This window comes from Xiphophorus maculatus, chromosome 1, assembly GCF_002775205.1.
Source record: "Xiphophorus maculatus strain JP 163 A chromosome 1, X_maculatus-5.0-male, whole genome shotgun sequence".
Classification (NCBI taxonomy): domain Eukaryota; kingdom Metazoa; phylum Chordata; class Actinopteri; order Cyprinodontiformes; family Poeciliidae; genus Xiphophorus; species Xiphophorus maculatus.
This window is the reverse complement of record NC_036443.1, coordinates 7,111,072-7,129,002: the sequence shown is the minus strand read 5'-3', so window position 1 is coordinate 7,129,002 and position 17,931 is coordinate 7,111,072. Positions and strand designations below refer to the sequence as shown.

The following is a 17,931-nucleotide window of genomic DNA, read 5'->3' as shown; positions in this document are numbered from 1 at the left end:
GAAGTCACTCATTGGTAAACAGAATATGCCTGCAAGTAATTTAATTTCAGGATAAATACAAATAAAATGTTGTTTTTTTGTGTGCATACAAAAACAAAGTTCTTAGCGATTTATTACAGAGCATTTGGGAACAGAACATGGTGAAGTCTGGTGTGCCTCCAAGTAGTTGCAATGAAATTTATTTCCACAAATTATTGACATAAGGGGGAGAATATAAAAGCTTGTCACATTTTCAGATTTTATTATGATTTTTTATAATAAATCATTTATTATTTTCCTTCACTTCACAATGTGGAATGTGACAAAATACAAAAACTTCAAGGGTTAAGAATTTTTTTTTAAAGCTCTTAATCTGTACAAAAGAGAAATCTGTTTTTGTAGTATAAACCTGACCTGCATTTTCTTTCAAATGTGGCAGAGCGCGATTTAATGTAAAGTCTAGAGTTTGTACTGGTTGTCAGATGAGGTGTGGTGATGTCACCAGTGCCACAATGACTTTTTGCTAAAGAGGATCCATGACAGCACAGAAATGATTGACTATTTCACTGTTGCTGTACTGTGGAACCTATTTAGAATCAATAAATGGTTCAAACATCCATGTTTGAAAGCTTTAATAAATCTGAGAAGAATAAGTTCCCCAGAAGGGTGAAAACACAGCTTTGTTTTTGGAGTCCTTTTTTGCTTTTGGTCCCACTTACATTCTTCATACCACTAAACAAATGTTAGGGTCAAGTAAAGGTAACCTTCTTAAGCAATCAGCCTGATCGTATTTGAAAATGCATCTGTCCTCCTTCCTAAATGATGAATAAAATGTAATTAACCACATTTTTTTATTTTAGTTGCACTAACCAGAAATCACTTAAATAAAACCTGTCTGCTAATATAAATGAGGCTAAATTATCACAAAAAACAACACATCATGCCCTGAACTAAAAAGAAATAAGAAACAATGACTGAAGAGGGTTACAAAGTTCCTTCCAAGTGTTTTTAGAACTGTTGTCTGCAAATGGAGAAAACAGGGAACTGCGGTAAATGTCCCCAGAAGTGGCTGACCTTCCAAAACTTACTTCAAGAGTGTGTTGATGGCTCATACAGGAGATCCATTTTGCACAACTGCACTGTGGCACACTTGCTGTACATATATTTATATATACATATCTGCATTTTTTGAATCTTTGCAAGGACTGCTCTTAAGTTGCTTTTTATATTAACAGCATTTTATATTTTTACAATTTATAGCATTTTATATTTTGTCTTGTATTTTTTATTTTATCTACAACTACTACTCAGTGGTAGTTGTTATTGTGTCTTGTCTCTATGCTGTAACTGCGAAGTAATTTCCCTGCTGGGATGAATAAAGTACTTCTATTCTATTCTATTCTATATTCATAACAGGACCCAGAACATCCAAAGCACTGCAGGCCTCACTTGTCTCAATTGAAGGCCGTGTTCGTGATTCAAAAAGACTGGGCAAAAATGGCCTCCATGGGAGCACTCCAAGAGAAGAACGGCTGCTGAACGAAAACAAAACAAAGGTCCGTCTCACATTTGATCAAAGCGTCTATTGATCTTGACTTTCTTTTTGTGAAGTAAAAAAAAATGCATCCATCTAAAAGCCTCAAGGCCTAAATGTAACTAAATGTTTTCTCGCATTATATTTGCAGGAAAACTACATTATTATTCACCAGATTTTGTGGAAAATGTTCTACGGACTGGTGACACAAAAGTAGAGGATTTGGAAGGTGTCTGTCCGGTTACATCTAGAGGAAAAAAAAATCAAACAGCATGTCAGAAACAGACATGTAGTCAAACATGGCTGTGGTGGTGTGATGGTCTGGGACTGCTTTCTAACTTCAGTTTCTGGATGACTCGCAGTAATTGATAAAAATCATACATTTTCCTCCCTTTTGCAATCATATAAAGGAGAATACCGAACAATCAGTCTGTAACGTTACGGTCAAGAGCATTTGCATAGAGGACAATTGTCCGAAGCACACCGCTAAACAACTCAAAAAAGAAACATGTTGGATTTAAGTTCAGTTGCTTAAATTCAACTGAGCTGCTATTGTACGACATTTTGCAGACCGTTCACACTGAAAATCAATCCAGTGTGGCTGAATTAGCAATTCTGCAACATTTCAAAATTCTTACAGGATACTGAAATTCGTTTGTTATTCTGAGACATTTAAAAAAAAATACATCAGAACAAGAACAGGAGACATACTGTATGTAAGGGTGCAAATAGTTTTTCACAGCTATTTATTGCTGTACTCAACAAGAACTGGTGCAGTTTTTATAAAGAAATTAGTAAGAAGCTGCAGAAATGGGAACCTGTTGAACACATCTGGTAGCAGATGAGACAAAAAAAAATCAATAAGAATCTAGAGTAAATAATACGTGTACTAACAACTTTTTGCCTGCACAAATCTCCATAAGTTGCCACCTTATTTTTAATTCATAAAATTAACAATGTCATCTGTATCCACAAAATAGCTTGTAAGTCTAAACATTGATGTAATAACACGTAACTGAGCAACCATCAAATTAATTCCTGATGCTCTACATTGCCATATTTAAACATCCATCAGGGATTACTTCAAAAGATGTCTTTTTAAAGTGCAATAATCTCAACAAAACTCTAAAGATTTATTAATATTCACTCATAATCCCCAGAGCTTTTTGAGAGCAAACATTTAAAAAAAAAAAAAGCCCACACACACACAAAGACGTCCACTGATCCCCAAAAGCACCCAATGGAAACTTGATGAGATTAAGTCATTATCACGAATTATCGTACTCACTCCCCATGATCTTCATTCCACTTTTGAACATGCCAGAAGCCGTGCAGGACTTTGTTTTCGCACACGAGCTTACAATCCCACTAATATCCCTGCGTCTATCGGGCTGCGAGAAGCGGCTGGAAATCAGCAGCTCTGTGGGACCGTGGCTCAAACTGAACAGGGGACTGAACCCGCTCTGGCACAATCTTAGTATTTGGTTAGCTGTGAACTTTGATCCATGCTTTGGAACATACTGTTTTCCATTCTGATGTGGGTTTTTTTTTTTTGTTTGTTTGGCAGATGTCGATCAACAAGCAGGGTTACTTATCTGGGTGAGAAAGAAAAAAAAACAATAAAAACATGAAACCTGTCTAAAGCTGGGCAAATAATGGAAGAGGTCTAGTCCTTTGAGAGGACTATGTTTAAGGTAAATACGTTGCTAATCACTAGATTACTCTGCTATAAAAAACAAAAAAACCCCAAGAGGCTTTCCAGACAGTCTGCCCTGGGTCAAAATTTGTGTTAAACATTGTTTAAAACGTCTACGCTGTGCCAAATTTTGCTACTTGCACATTAATCTTTCAATTTATACCAGAAAAAAAAAATCATCAATTTGTAAATTAACATAGCCATCAATCATTCTGTTATGGCACTGAAATCCTGGTTTTATGATCGCTTTCAGGATAATCAGGTACCAACTGTTTTCATTCCAACTTGTAATACCCAACGTGATTTAGTAACCCAAAATGACCTGCACAGGTTTGGGATCACATAACAGACTGGTGTGATAACGAGTCTGCAGGTTAAGGCAGGGATGGTTGTCAGCAATTTGTTGCACAAAACTGGAGATGCCTGATGCCTTATAGAGGAAAAACTACAACCACACAGGCTGGGTAAGGTGGAGAACGTGATCACAGGTTGCCTGTAAAATAGTGTTAAATGGTGTTAAAGATAATTTATTCTGATAAATTTGGGGGGGAAAATAAACTGAAGTAAGCTGGGAGGGATTTTTTTTAACATGTTATCTGCTAAAGCGTTCTGACCTTCACTGCCTGCCGTAGTTTTTATGACGTCATCGGCTGAGATTGGAGCGGCTTGCTGCTATTTGACGCTTCTGGCTTTCTGGATTTCTGTTAGTGTCTGTAGAAATGGAAGGAAATCGTGTGCAGTCTTTTCATTTAAAAATAATTATTTATTTAGTTGTAATAAGGTCGAAAAATCCCATTACTGATTCACAGATTAAGCAATTTTTTTTAAACAGAGGATGAAAACCTCGCTTTAATTTTCTTGCGTTACTACTCTCCTGTAAAAATCCCTTATACTACTTGAAGCAATACATTTTTAAATATTTGTGTTGAATATTAAGTTGAAGCAAAACCAACTCATACTTAGATTGCAGGTAAAACATCTGTAAGCATCATTTCACTAATTCAGAGGTAGATTTAGGTCTGGCTCTAACATGCATATGCTTTGACTCACAACAAACTATGTTATGAATTGTAGGTTGAATTACTTCTGCCTCATCTGACCAGACATACCCATTGGTTGCTTCTCTGATTAATCTTCTCATTGCCCACAATGTTGTTTTAGATCGACAGCCATGTCTTAGTAGGTTTACACTTGTGCCATACGCTTTACTGAATTTTTAGATGATATACTGAACAGTTTGCCATGAGTTGTCAAACCTTAGAATATTTTTTTTATAGTCCAACTCTGCTGTAAGCTTCTCCACAACTTTCTCCCAGACTGGGTTGGTCTCAATGATGCCGTTCGTTGACTAATGTCAACGAATAGTTGACATTAGATTAATGTTCCCTACTAAGATTAAATTTCACCCAGGTGTATTCGGTTGGATAATTATGAATGCCAGTGATTATACCGGATTTTATGGGGGGGCATCACATCAAATGGGTCTAAATGCAAGTATACACCAGACTTTTCTGAATTTGAAACAGAGTTTCCGCTGGTTTCCCCAAATCAAATTTAAGACCTTTTTAAGACCATTGTGCACGAAATTTAAGACATGTATCATGACAGAAATATACAAAAGAAAATAGTATATTTTATAGAGATGCCAAGCTTTTTTGCCCAGAGTGCACTTAGCACCGCACGGATTGGCAACAGAAGACAAGCTTACTCCAGCCAACTGGCAATAATTTACACTTACCACTAAGAGACACAAACAAGCTAGCTAGCCAGTAATGGTCTATTAGCAACTGGTTAGGGGTAGCCTCAACCACCTTGAGTCACAGAATGTAATGAAGATGTCTGCATGTGATTCAAACTTTTGCCTGACAGAAAAGTCTCACAAGAAAAATAAACTACATAAAAGAGTAAATAGTCATGTCATGATCAAATTTAAGACCTCTGATTAACGTATTTAAGGCCAACTCACATTATTTTAATAAATTGAAGGTGTTTTAAGGCCTTAATTTTAGATACATGAACGTAAAACTTTTTAAGAATGAAAAGCCATGTATACTCTTTATTGATTGCACTACTTTTATGTACATATTGTCAACCTCAAATCTTCATAAATTACACTGAAATTTCTTGTTGTGATGTAAACCTTCAAGTGGCTTGAAGGCCTGCTTCACTTTTGTTAACCTGTTAAAGCATCTGCTGATTCATGTACAGAGTCCACACAGTGAAACAAAACTACAGGGTCAACTCTGGCATCGCGTATCCATCACCTCAATGCAGCACCACCAGGTACAAACTGGGACAAAGAGGGCTTCGCACACCCAACTCCCCCAACCCCCATTTAATCAGCACTGCTCTGTTCCACAAATGGCGACACTTACAGCCAGTGCAAACAACAAACTGCTTACTTGGCACATCATCTCGCTTTACTACAAACCACAGCAACATGTGCAGCGGCATGGCCGTGGACCGACACCAGCTGCACACGTGCTGCCTTTGCTCTTCATCACCCCACCTGCAGACACGTCCTTAACAACTATTGACGTGCAATATAGTAATAATTCCTTTTCAACAGGGGAAATAGAAGATGGATATGTTCCACTGTCCCTCCCGCGCTGTTGAAGTCTCATTTGTTGAGAAAAGCTTTAAAACAAACTGAAATATAAGAAGAGAATCACCAACACGGAGAGAGACGACTCACACTGCATCACCTGATAAATAAAGCATGTGCCTGTTTGGTTGGTTTACCTGTTGGCATACAGATGTGCAGCGAGACCGACAACAGCAGGATGCAGCTCTGATATTTAGCTACATGAACCCATCAGATGTTTAAAATAAATAAATAATTAGCCACCTGTAGTCCAGGAAAGAAATGGGAAATGTAGGAAAAAAATATTTTAAAAAAAGCCTCTGTTGTGATGCTCTCCCTGAATGAACCGGCCGACGAATGAGGAGGAGGAAGAGGCGGAGGATTAGAAGAGCCAGGCCAGCATTCCAGGGATGTGATTTATAGATCCAAGTCCTCTTTAAACAACATCCCCGACGTATGGACAGACAGGTTGGCCGTGTAGGATCAGAGCTGAAAGAAGAAGAAGAGAAGAAGGCTACTGGAGGATGCAGGCGGCATTTAGTCCTTTGTGCGTGGTGTCAGCAAGGATTACCACTGTAGATGAGGAGGAGGAGGAGGAGGAAACGGAGGAGGAGAGCGAGAGCGCTGCGTTCAGCCTGACGTTCTGCTGCTTTCGTATAAAACTGGGCCAGTGGGCTTTGCTCTGTGCATGCTGTATTCCATCACTGGGTGGGGGGGGGGGGAGGTGAGCGTGTGAAGCAGACGCGTTGCCTTTATGGGCCAATATGTGCAAACACATGCGCATCAAGAAGCTCTGCATAAAGATGTACAGCCTCCCCCCCCTTTCCTCTAGTAGCCTGTGGGGACACTATTCGCCCTACTGCCAGCCAGAGAGCAGAAGACAAGAGGGGAGGGGGGAGGGGCGCACATTACAGGGGCATGGTCTGGATGCTTTTCCTTTTCTTTTCTTTTTTTGAGGAAAAAAAAATGGGTGTGGCTGGAGGCAAATCTGATGAATGGACACCTGTCACAATTTTCAATTTCAGGCTTAAAAAAATCTTTTTTTATTATTATTATTTTTATTTTGCTACGTCCTCTGATTCCCTAAAGCACAGCCAGGAAGGAGCAAAGAGGGAGACTGTCTGCATGCTTCCCGAAGCTTTCATAGCCTTGGAATATTTACTTTAATGTGGCCACAGCTGCAAGAGACAATATGGTTACAAAAAAGAAAGACAAAAAAAAAAAAAAACCAGACGACACAGCGTTCTGCTGATCCCGGCAAACACACGTGAATCTATAGAGTTGGGATTGGCAGGACAAGCACAGGCAAAAGAATGAATGGGTGTTTAGGAAATGGCTGAGACACAAGCTCATAATGAAGTTTATTACGGCACACTGCAAGCTGGTGAACAAAGCTATCGCTGTCCAATGCAACATTCATGTTGGTGTGAAACACATGAAGGGAGGCATTCAGTCCCACAGCTCTTCTCCGCTTCACGGTTAAAAATAGAAAAACATTTCAGCAGATGTCTGTCATCAGAGTCAGAGGGGAGATTAAAGGTAAAGGCTTACTGCCCAGCAAATACCAATGAAATGGATAATAAGTAAAAAGTTTCAATGTAGCGAGCTGCAAGGCAGAATGACTAGATCTCTAGTCTAAAAACTAAAAGCAACTATGGTCCAATGAGCTGGACAAAAACATAAATGAAATTATTTATAAAAAATCAATGTAAAAACCCTTTTCATTTTATAAAATTCAGAATTTTATAAAATGAAGGACTTAGTGTGTTTGATTTTTTTTTTTTTTTTTGTATGTTGTTTTTGTACAAGCACTGGATAGGCTCTGGCTGAAAGGTGCTATAAAGTTGCCTTTAGCTTCCAGTTGATGAAATAAAGAGCAAATGTAAATGTTTTTCTATATTCAAACTTCTTCTTTAAATACTTATTTACACTTGAGAAATGTTAAAATCTAATTCCAGTTACTTCATATTATTAAACATAGACTTGTAGCTTGATTCTGAAACTTAAGACATTGATTAAATGCCCACTAAATATTTATTACACTATAATAAGTACAAATATTTTGACGTAAAATCAAAGTGCTGCAAATTTCCTAAAAAAAAGTAAGTGAAGTTGGTATCTTAACTTACTACACACGTATGTGTGGATTTATGCATCCACACATATGTCCCTGACCGTTATCCGAGTTTTACTTAACTCTAAACAAAGGGCATCAAAGGACAATGCTGTTTGTTGATGCATTTGCTGGTTGAAAACTGTAGGAGTTTACAGCTATGATGCATTTAGCAAGCAGAAAAAAACACCCAAGCTTTTCCACGTCAAAGGAAGATTAGCTAACTGATTGGTTTATCGCGCTTTGGCAATTACAGTCGCTTCCTTATGCTGACTGACCCAAAAATTAGCATCAAGATTAGAACTGGGTTTATATTATAAAGAGCAAGAAAAGCCTTTTTACAGAACAGGGCATATAACCCAACACAATGGCACCAGGCAAAGCGCATGTCTGACGCAACAAAAATGCTAACAAAGATATTATCTCTCAACAACGTTTTGGGTCAAACCCATAACATCCTGATAAGCAGCTAACTCCATGTTTACTGGCGTCTCTCAACTCTCAGGAGCATCAGTTCTTTCTCACAAGGAGCCAATTCACCTGTAGGCATAAAGTAATCATAGTCACTTGTTTTCAAATTTGTATTTTCACTTTGAATGAAAATTAACACAAAACTGTACTGATTGTAAGTTGCATTCTTCCGTTCACAGACGATGCAGATACTGAAACTGTCTGAACTAGACTCAAACTTATTCTTGATTCACTCTCAATACTAAGACAAACCAGCAGTTTTTAAAATTATACCTTAATGTTTTGCAAGAAAATAAAGCCTTTGCTTTTATCTTTCAACAGTCATAATAATTGTTATTATTTGATCAATGAATGAAGTCGCAGCTATGACTACAATGTCGGTGCGTTTAGTATTGCTTTCACAAAGGATTGCTTGGGTACTTTTCTGGAGTGGTATAATAATTCACTTATTAAGTAAAACTCTCTTTACCAAGAATATGTCTACATTTTAGTTTTAGTCAAATTGTTTTCAATTGATATGCTCTGATCAGAGATTAGCACAACAAATACTTAATAACAACAATAATAATAATAATAAACAGCAATAAAATAACATTGTAAAATTCTCTATTTATTCAAAATAACTAAAGTATAAGCCACTGCCATAATCTGCAAACGCACCAAACAACAGCTTGTACTTTGACATACTTTTGGAGGGGTTGATAAAAATGAAATCAAGATTTGGGGTTTATGTTTTGAAAACTACTACCTTTATCAAATGACCAGTAGTACATATTTATCTTTCTTCTATTTATTATAGTCCTTAAGAAAAAAAAATGTTAGTCAGAATTGTTATCAGCAGTCCAGAGTTTAAACGAAACTGGTATAACGGCTGTAATAAAATGAATAAATAAATATAAAAGCCCATGTACATGTTTCATTGTGGTTCATATCACTGTCTTACCAGATCAGACCAGCATCTTCCCAAAGTTGGTAGCTGTTCTTCTGAGATTAATTCACACATTTTGCGCTCATATGCTGAACCCGTTCCAGAGAGAACCTGTTTGGTAATCCTAACAGACATAAACCGGAAAAGTGTAGTCTGACTTTCCATTTATCTAAAAAACGCTCTCACGCTTTTCTTTCAAATTTGCCAAGTTCCTGCTCACTGTCATTCACAAAAGTCCAGACAAGTCCTGTAAAGTCCAGGACTCTCTTTTTAAAAATCAGGGCATTTGTGTGGTTTTTTCCCCACTTTCAGTCAGGTGACAGTCAACGCACGTCTTTGAGAAGCTCGAAGCAGCAGCAGAGGCAGCAGCAGAGGCAGCAGCCTGCAGCTCGGCCAGTCCTGACAGGTCTGACCCCACATGCAGCCCGCCTCCATGCAGAGACAACACCTTTCCCGTTACTCCCAACCGACACTGTCAAAGCCACACAGTAAACTCACCCGTTTTCAACACGTAACTTAAAGTCATGACATTTTTTATTTTTTATTTATTTTTTTGTCAGACAGGCGCACCTCTAAATCAGAAGAAGAAGAAACAGCTTCCACAACAACACGTCCCTATTAGGATTGTCATAATGAGCCATTTTTTTTTAACAAGAAAATTAACTGCACCCCCGCAAATCTCCGCTGAGGCATCCCACATTTTAAACAAGCTCATATTTACGCATATAGATGCTGACACTCTGCTGTACTTCTCATCGCTTCAAAGCATAACCAGACTGTACGCAGCTGTACGCCTGTCTAAGGCTGACGCTAGCTTGCTAACAGCTGCCCTGCCGTAAACTCAACTTCCCTCGCAGTGTGTCCACTTACCGGCTCCTTGTCAAGAATGCTCACTTTGCAGTCAAATGAAACTCCATACTGTCGTAAACTAATAACCCCGACTTGGTTTGTTTTAGGATAAATATGTATTTACAAGGCTGAGAGGTCTTGCTGCACACAGCCATGACAACACTCCCATGCATTGCGTCACTGGTCATGCTGCCTTCACTGGCTGCTCGTAACAAGCAGCATTCTTCATGACAGCTGATTAAAAGAACCCAAATATAGATATCCAGCGTTTAGTAGAGGTTTTGTTAGTAACGTTTGCGGTTTATAAGAAATACGTCAAAATGAAACAGCAAATAAATGAACATATTTGCTTTGTGTATGTTTATTGAGGTAATTCGTGTATTGTTAGTTTGTTATTTGCTTTATTGCTTCACGTCAGTTGGCACCCCACGAAAAGGTGTGAACCAAAACTTTAAAAGACCAGATAATGCTGCATTTTTGCTTATGCAGCATTATCTCACACTGGAAATTAGAGAAAAGTCCGACCTCCATTTTCAGTACGCGTATTGCGTGCAGGAAAAATCCTAAATGTAGAAACCAACTGATTTTAGTAACATCACTATAACAATAATAATAATCAGTTTTAAAGCCTTTTATGTCTCCAATTGAAATCACCTCACTGACGGCACAATGCTGGCACCCCGGCTGTACAGTTGTTTTGCTGTTGTGATGTTGCTTTGTTTTGTTTTTTTCTAGCAGACGAGCACTCATAGCATTTGACAAAGTCTGAGCGCAGAAAGAACAATCTGTGACCATTCTGCTTTGTGAAATGTCTGTAAATCCTTTCTTCTCTGAAAGCTTCTTCTCCAGTCTCATTTTGTCCTTTCTTCGCCTCACCACGTGTTCTCTAAAGGGCAGATGTCTGAGGATTGAAAAAAAGATGGAAGAGATGGATTTTGTCTTCCAAAAGACCCGATGACCTATTTTCAGGGGGTTTTTTGTTTTGTTTTTGTGTTTGTTTGTTTTTTTCTGGTTTTCTGGCACACTCCTCAAAGATTTTTCGTTTAAAATATCCTGGTATTGCAAGGTGTTCATAGTGCTTTGCACAAGATTTCCAGAACATTTGGGAGAAAAACAGTCCCAAAGCATCACAGACTCCAAAATAATAGTGGGCATTAGGTATTTTTCAACATATTCCTTCCTTGTATCATATCCAACTTGCTTGAACTGTTTGTTGCCGAAAATAAAATTCTGTCAATCTATCGTAACTAAACCACACAGTTTCAGTTAAAATCCCACAAGAGTTTAGCAAATAGCATATGTTTTCAGGTCCTGGCATGCCTCTTATCCAAACATTTGACCTGGAGATACCATCTACTGGTTGTCATAGAGACTTGGTGATTCCAAAATGTTTGCTGACGTTCTCCAAATGTGAGCTTTTGAGATGTTTTCGTGCCTTCCTTCGTATCCACAGTTCTCTGTCCATAACAGTGTGCGGTGGGTCCTTATCCAGCCAGTCAGTGGCTAAACGAAATTACCTTCTGTGTGACACCATATTTGTACCTCAGGAAGTCATGGATTACAAATTAGAAGTTTCTAGAAACTTGGAAAAACTTTAAAACATAAAATATAAACACTTAGTTACATTTACCCAGAATGGATTGTTTGGGGTGGTGGTAAGAGATACAGTATTTGAACTAAATTAACAATTTTTAGAAATATATTTCAGAGACGGTGGTTGTCAGCTTATTCTGCCCGCTTGTACTGCAATAAAATTACTTATCTGTGGCCAGAGTTGATCTGGGTGTTTGATGAGTCACACTAAATTATGAACATAATGCTTATAGTGTCTGTTGTTGTCTCGTGGCTTCTGCAAAATATAGCACAAGCCACATCAGATCTCCAGTCTTTCTTCACTTTCAGCATTATTTACCTTGTCACTTACATGACAAGGTAAATGTATGAAACGATGCACTCTAGAAAAGATTACAAAACAACTTTGAAAACCGTGTTGTTGGTTAATAAATGAAAAGGGCATCTGAGGACAGCAGTATTGTAAAGACACAGCAATTCTATGATTGCCGGAAAATAAAAAGTGATGCAAATACAAATATTGATTTCTTTGGGACCAAATCACTAAAACTGCTGAGGTGAAATATCTGGTCACAGATATTTCACTTAGATATTAGAGATTTTAGCATATATTTACTCAAACATGGAACAGCTGCCAATGTGCTGGTTAAATACTGCCCCCTGCTGGCATGTGACATGTTTTCCTTCTTTTATTATTTTTTTTGGTAAATCTAGTTTTCAACTAAACTGTGATGCTATATTAAAATGTGTATATCCTTAAACTTTTTATATTACCAGGCCCACTATACCTTATAAAAACGGTAATGTAGACTTGAAAGGAAATAATGTTGCTATCTTTTAATATCGCAAAAGAGGTGTTGTTTCACAAAACTGATCAATAGAAGAAAAGAGACATGCATAATAATAAAAGCTAGTTACAAATTTCACAGAACCAGGTTACTTGCAGCAATCCCCCCACCCCCTTAATCCCCACCTACAAAAACAAAATCGGGATTTGTTTTTTTGTTTTTACATTTGCCGTCTTTTGTATTAATATAAACTGGTCTAAAATAAGCAAATTTGGCACAAAAGTTAAGATTGAAGAAATTTCTGAGGTGCCAATACTTTTCACAGCACTGATCAGATATAAAGCAAAAATGTGTTCAATGTTTGTAAATATTCTGAAATATGCTTTCATATATGTATAAAAAAAACCATTGAAGACATTTTTGCTCTACATCTGATTTTAATGCAAAGTGTCAGTACTCAAGTAAGCATCTTTTGACCAAAAACAGAGACATTGTAGATCAGCACAAGTGAGTTTTATTACAATGACCTCAAATTATTTGGCTCTTGAGAAATAAAAATGACAAACACCAAATGGACTCTGAGTACCATAAAAACAAAACAAAACAAAAAAACAACATAATGTTGAGGAGTATGGTTTATTATATTTGTGCTGATATCATGTACTGTACTACAAATCCGGCAGCTGCAGATTTGCTTTTCTCTTAACAGATTAAAGATGGTTTAATACTGTCAGAAACCTGCTTTGTTTTGTCACTTTGAAAGCTAAACTTTTCAGCTTATAAATTAGCAAATAAATAAAAGCCAGCACAAGCCTTTAGACTTTTTCTTTTTACAAATAAAAAGAGGTACTATAAACTAGTGAGTAATAAACAAGAGTTTCGATGCGTTGACTCTAAAGAATCACAGTAGCGGCAAGCTGCCGGGAGGCGCCAGGATGATCCCAAAAACGTAGAAGAGTCCCATGAGGAGGTTGAGCTTGGCAGTTTTTTGGGGGATCTTGGCGTAGCAACGACTCCTGAACTGCTTCTCCAGAGGGAAGGCCATCGGCAGCGTGAGCAGCGGTAGAGCCATGCTGATGGTGTACCGGGTGGCGAGGATGCAAAACAGCACGTACGGGACGAAGAGCAGGAGATTGTAGAGGACGTAAGACAGCGTGGGGCCTATGAGGATGGCCAGCGTGACGATGCCGGCTTGCTTGTCCGAGTCCATGTCTCTTGTGTTGTTGCTGTGCAGGATGGCTTCTGTGTTGAGGGCCAGCGGCACGGCGTAGACCAGCGGCAGCACCGACAGGTAGCCCACCTGCACAGCATGGGCGAACATCACCGCCAGGGGGCCGAAGGTGATGAGGATCACTATGTCTCCCAGGGCAACATACTTGAGGCCGATGCCTGGAGAAAAGAAAAGAAAGAAAAATGGTTTGGTTTGTAGGTTGGGTATTGAAAGGTAGTTTATGATGAAAGTTCAGTGTCGCAGGTTTGAATAAGAAGAACAAGCATACACCACCTCACAGGTTATTTTGCTTTTAAGCATCACATAATAAAGCCTGGTCATTATAATGTAGCGAACTCATCTTTATATTCCTGAGGAAGCAGATGTACCTTGGCCATAGCTGCTGACGAATGCTACGAAAATTTCCAGAATTTGTTTTGTTTAGTAATGGTGTAAAACTTAAGCCACAAGATTTTTTTGTGCATTTCAATTCAATATCTTTAGATGGAAATTGTATTTTATTGAATCATAATGTGAAAAGGTTTTCGACTAGGATCTAAAATAATGTGTGCACTTCCAAGTAGACCATTTATATTTTTCAATTTGGAACAAAAACTGCAAATATGTGATGCAGAAATAAGCAACAGATAAAAATTCTACTTTATTTTATGTCTTTCTGCCTCTTTCCAGCATTAATTTATTGTTAGAGTCAATATTTTTGCTTCACAATGTACTATTTGATGTAGAAACAAAAAACTTTATTCCAACCATATTAATGTCTGATTATTTTGGCAAGAATGAGTAAAGAATTAGAGAAGAGAAATGAGAAACATTGCTCCCTGTATTGCATAGGAAGCCATTCTGCATCTCCTTTCACTATTCAGTTTGGGTTTTCTCCCATTGAGCTGGATTTCTCCGCTAGAATTTCTACTGGGTTGATCAGCAAACAGAAGGAGAAAGTTATGAATGATGACAATGATTTTCTGCAATGTTTTAAAATTTGAGTCTGACTGTAGGTGTAGCAATGGCAGCAGAGAAGAAAGGGAAAGAAGCAATTCAGTCTGTGTTGGTCACGCTTCCAAATATTAAATTAACATCAACAGCTGCCTCATTCAGATCGGCACTTTTTTCTTTGCAGAGAAGGATGGTTATGTACAGAGCAGGCGATTTCTGTGAAGCTCTTTAGCGTCAAACTGGCGCATTGCATACGTCACTGCCAAATGTTAGTGATTAGGTAAAATTTCAAACTTCTACACAGATGTTTCTCAAGACCCAAGTGAACCTCCAGAAAGCAATTGTTTCTCAAGAGCCAAGACTCCAGACCCTCTGTACAAAGAAAGGAGTAGTACAAATGGCTGGTTATTTCTCTAATTTTAAATCTAAAAATGATTACTAATCACCCACATATACTGTTCACATTCCTGCCATTTTACAAAGACTTTATTTTAAAAGATACCAATATGCAATGTCCCCTACAGCTAAAAGAAACACATTCAGGTTGGAAATTTACTCACCTCCAGTGTATAAAAAAGAGCTGGAAAGACCCCCAAAGTAAATAAGGGCGAGGTGCTCCAGCTTGAGCGTCGATAGGAAGTAGAGGAGAGTGGCGCACAGGCACCCCAAGGAATACAGCAGCGCACCGAACATGACGACATCCTGTGGTGCCAGAATTTCATCAACGAGAGTCCTGTCGTCACTCTTCTTGTGGTCGATTCCTTTGGAGAAGTCGTAGTAGGTGTTCACAAGATTCCCGGCGCCGTGGACCACGAGGACGGCCACGGCGCACACCATCAGGACCACCAGGTCCACAGAGCCGTCCAGCTTGTACGCCAAGGCACTGCCGAGGGCCACGGGTATGAGCGAGGCACTGAAGCTCCACGGCCTCAGAGCCAGCACGTAGGCCGCGCACTTGTGTCTGACGTCGGAGGCGACACGGGCCATCCTAGAGACGTGGTTGGCCGTGGCAGGGTGGTCTGGTCTCGAGTTGTTGGCGTCGGTCTGCCACTGCTGGCCATTGTGACCATTCGATCCAGCCAGCACAAATGTCTCAACTCTGTTGTGCCTCTGATCTTTAGCCATCTTCCTCAGCATGAGCAGCGTTAATTAATCTGGTGTTCCTGTGGGGAAAGAAAATATAAAACAAAGCAGGAAGCTGACATTCAGAGTAAGGGTGGGAAATATGGATTTCCACTTCGATCACAATATTTCGTGGTGTTTACATCGTACCTAAGAATTACATCGATAACCTAACCGTACACTTAGTGTTTAACTAAATATTTATGAAGTTACAGCTCCACAAAAACTGTAAACAACAAAGCCATCCTTGAACAACCCAGGAAAAGTAAGAGTAGTAAAACATCTTGCAAATTACAGCAACAAAACTGTAAGGGACTAAGGATCTATGCAACAAGACGGTAGTAACAAATACAGACTGAAACATGTTATTCACAATATCGTCTGTAGCTATTATTCAACTAAAAGGCTTTTAAAACTGTCCTGAAGTCTTTTTTTTAGACTTGCTTTGTCTCTTTAATCTAAAAATAAGGAGAGACTAGCTGCAGTCATGTGCCAGGGTCGTTTTAATAAACGAAAAGGATCCCAAAATGGCAATCTAATTGCAGGACTGACCTCACGAAAATCCTCACAACTTGCATCAAAGTACACAGCCCAGCTCAATAAAATATGATGATTTGAATTACCGTACATTTACAGGTGGGATGGTAAGTGTTGGCGTGTGTGTTGCTAACTTGTCAACTGGAGGCGTAAAGTTGCTAGAGTGGGGAGAAAGGTAAAAACAGCGGCGCAGCCCCAAGGCATTACACTCCCACCACCCAGCTCTACTGTAGGGAACACACCTGAATTTGGACTTCTCACCTGGTTGCTGCCACACAAACTTCACACCATGTGAACCAAATAAGTTGATCTTGACATCATCAGACCGCAGGTTCTAGTTTCAGGGTCGTGGCAATCTTCTTGTAGCCTATAGTCCTATAGTCCATCTTTATGTTTGGTAACAATTCTTGTTTTCACATCCACTGAGTTTTTTGTTGTTGTTGTTTTTTTTTACCATGTTAAGCTTCCAGTGACTAGTATAAGAGAGCACTGATGCGATAACAACAAATTTAACACGCCTGCTACTCCATTCACACCTCAGAGCTTGTAACACTAGCGGTTTAGACATTAATGGCTAGGGAATAGCAAACTTACATAATTATACGAACTGGCTGCCTTACATTGTCTCAAGTACAATATATTAAATATTGTCCCAAGATAAAGATACAATATTTACAAACGTGAAGTGAGGGTTGTGCTCACTTTTGTGGGATGCTGTACCTGTTTTGTTTCCGGATCAGAATCTATACATGCTCATATGGGGCCGAGTTCTTTTAAAATATGTTTAGACACATTTTAAATCTGAACATCAACGAGCCTTAAGCGTAATGCTTTAAACTCCTATTCAAACACTTTTGCTAAAAGCATGTAGACCATGTCTGACACAGTTAGATAAGTGCTTTTCACAGTGATGTCGTTCTTTACGCTCATTCTGATTGGGTCTCTTGTCGACCATGCGGGATTCTGCTCGAAACTACATTCAGGTGAAGCCAGCTCGGACAGTCAAACGAACTGACCCTAACTGTTGAGATTATAGGATTAGAGCTAATAAGCTAGCCGCCTAGCCTTAAGAGTGGTAACTTAGGGCGGTGAATATCAGTGACGGCAGTAGCTCTTACCTGCTACGTCTTTATTATCCGACCAGAACCCGGTTTCTCTCCGCTTAAAATCATATTTCTAAGCTCAACGAGCCTGGCGCTGCAAAAAGCAACGACAAAGTCTACGTGTCAACTCCGAGGGTAAAGTCACTGGTTGGCTACGGAACGCTTTTTCTCCCACACGAGCGCGACGACGCGTGAGGGACAGAAGAAACTGTGTATCTCGCACAATGGTTCCGCCCTGAAAATATGTTAATAAAATAAGACGCGGATGTGCAGGGTTGTCAATTAAAATGTACAAATTCGGTGATAATTAGTTATAAATAAATAAATAATTAAATAAATAAATACGTTTTTTCCTTTGGTTCATTAGGCGTTAATAACGGAAAGGGGAACAATGTATTTGCTAATAGAGGTCAATGTCATTGCTCCCAAATTATAGTCAAGCAACAGATTATTATTTGCATGCAAATATTTTCTCCCAAGACTGAGTAGTT

The 17,931-nt window shown here is 38.8% G+C and overlaps 2 protein-coding genes across 4 annotated transcripts in view; both read right to left on the bottom strand.

Moving 5' to 3' along the window:
- mib2 (mindbomb E3 ubiquitin protein ligase 2) overlaps positions 1-10,324 on the bottom strand; it is a 50,970-nt gene extending 40,646 nt beyond the window's left edge. The window contains exon 1 of one of the 3 annotated variants that reach the window (XM_023331453.1): positions 10,176-10,324. Coding sequence is in view for 2 of the 3 variants with exons in the window: in XM_023331443.1 (XP_023187211.1) it covers positions 2,802-2,832 (31 nt within the window). In the remaining variant the exon portion in view is untranslated. Of the gene's footprint in view, positions 1-2,801; positions 2,971-5,951; positions 6,331-10,175 lie in introns of those variants that run through there. The other 2 variants (XM_023331449.1, XM_023331443.1) reach the window with 2 other exon arrangements.
- Positions 10,325-13,008: 2,684 nt separating this feature from the next.
- ubiad1 (UbiA prenyltransferase domain containing 1) lies at positions 13,009-17,640 on the bottom strand. Its single transcript, XM_005805790.3, has 3 exons — positions 17,456-17,640; positions 15,239-15,841; positions 13,009-13,903 (listed from the first exon to the last, which is right to left on the bottom strand). Exons 2-3 carry the CDS (start codon positions 15,813-15,815, stop codon positions 13,416-13,418), a joined length of 1,065 nt encoding a protein of 354 aa, XP_005805847.2. The 5' UTR covers positions 15,816-15,841; positions 17,456-17,640; the 3' UTR covers positions 13,009-13,415.
- Between the last annotated feature and the right edge of the window lie 291 nt (positions 17,641-17,931).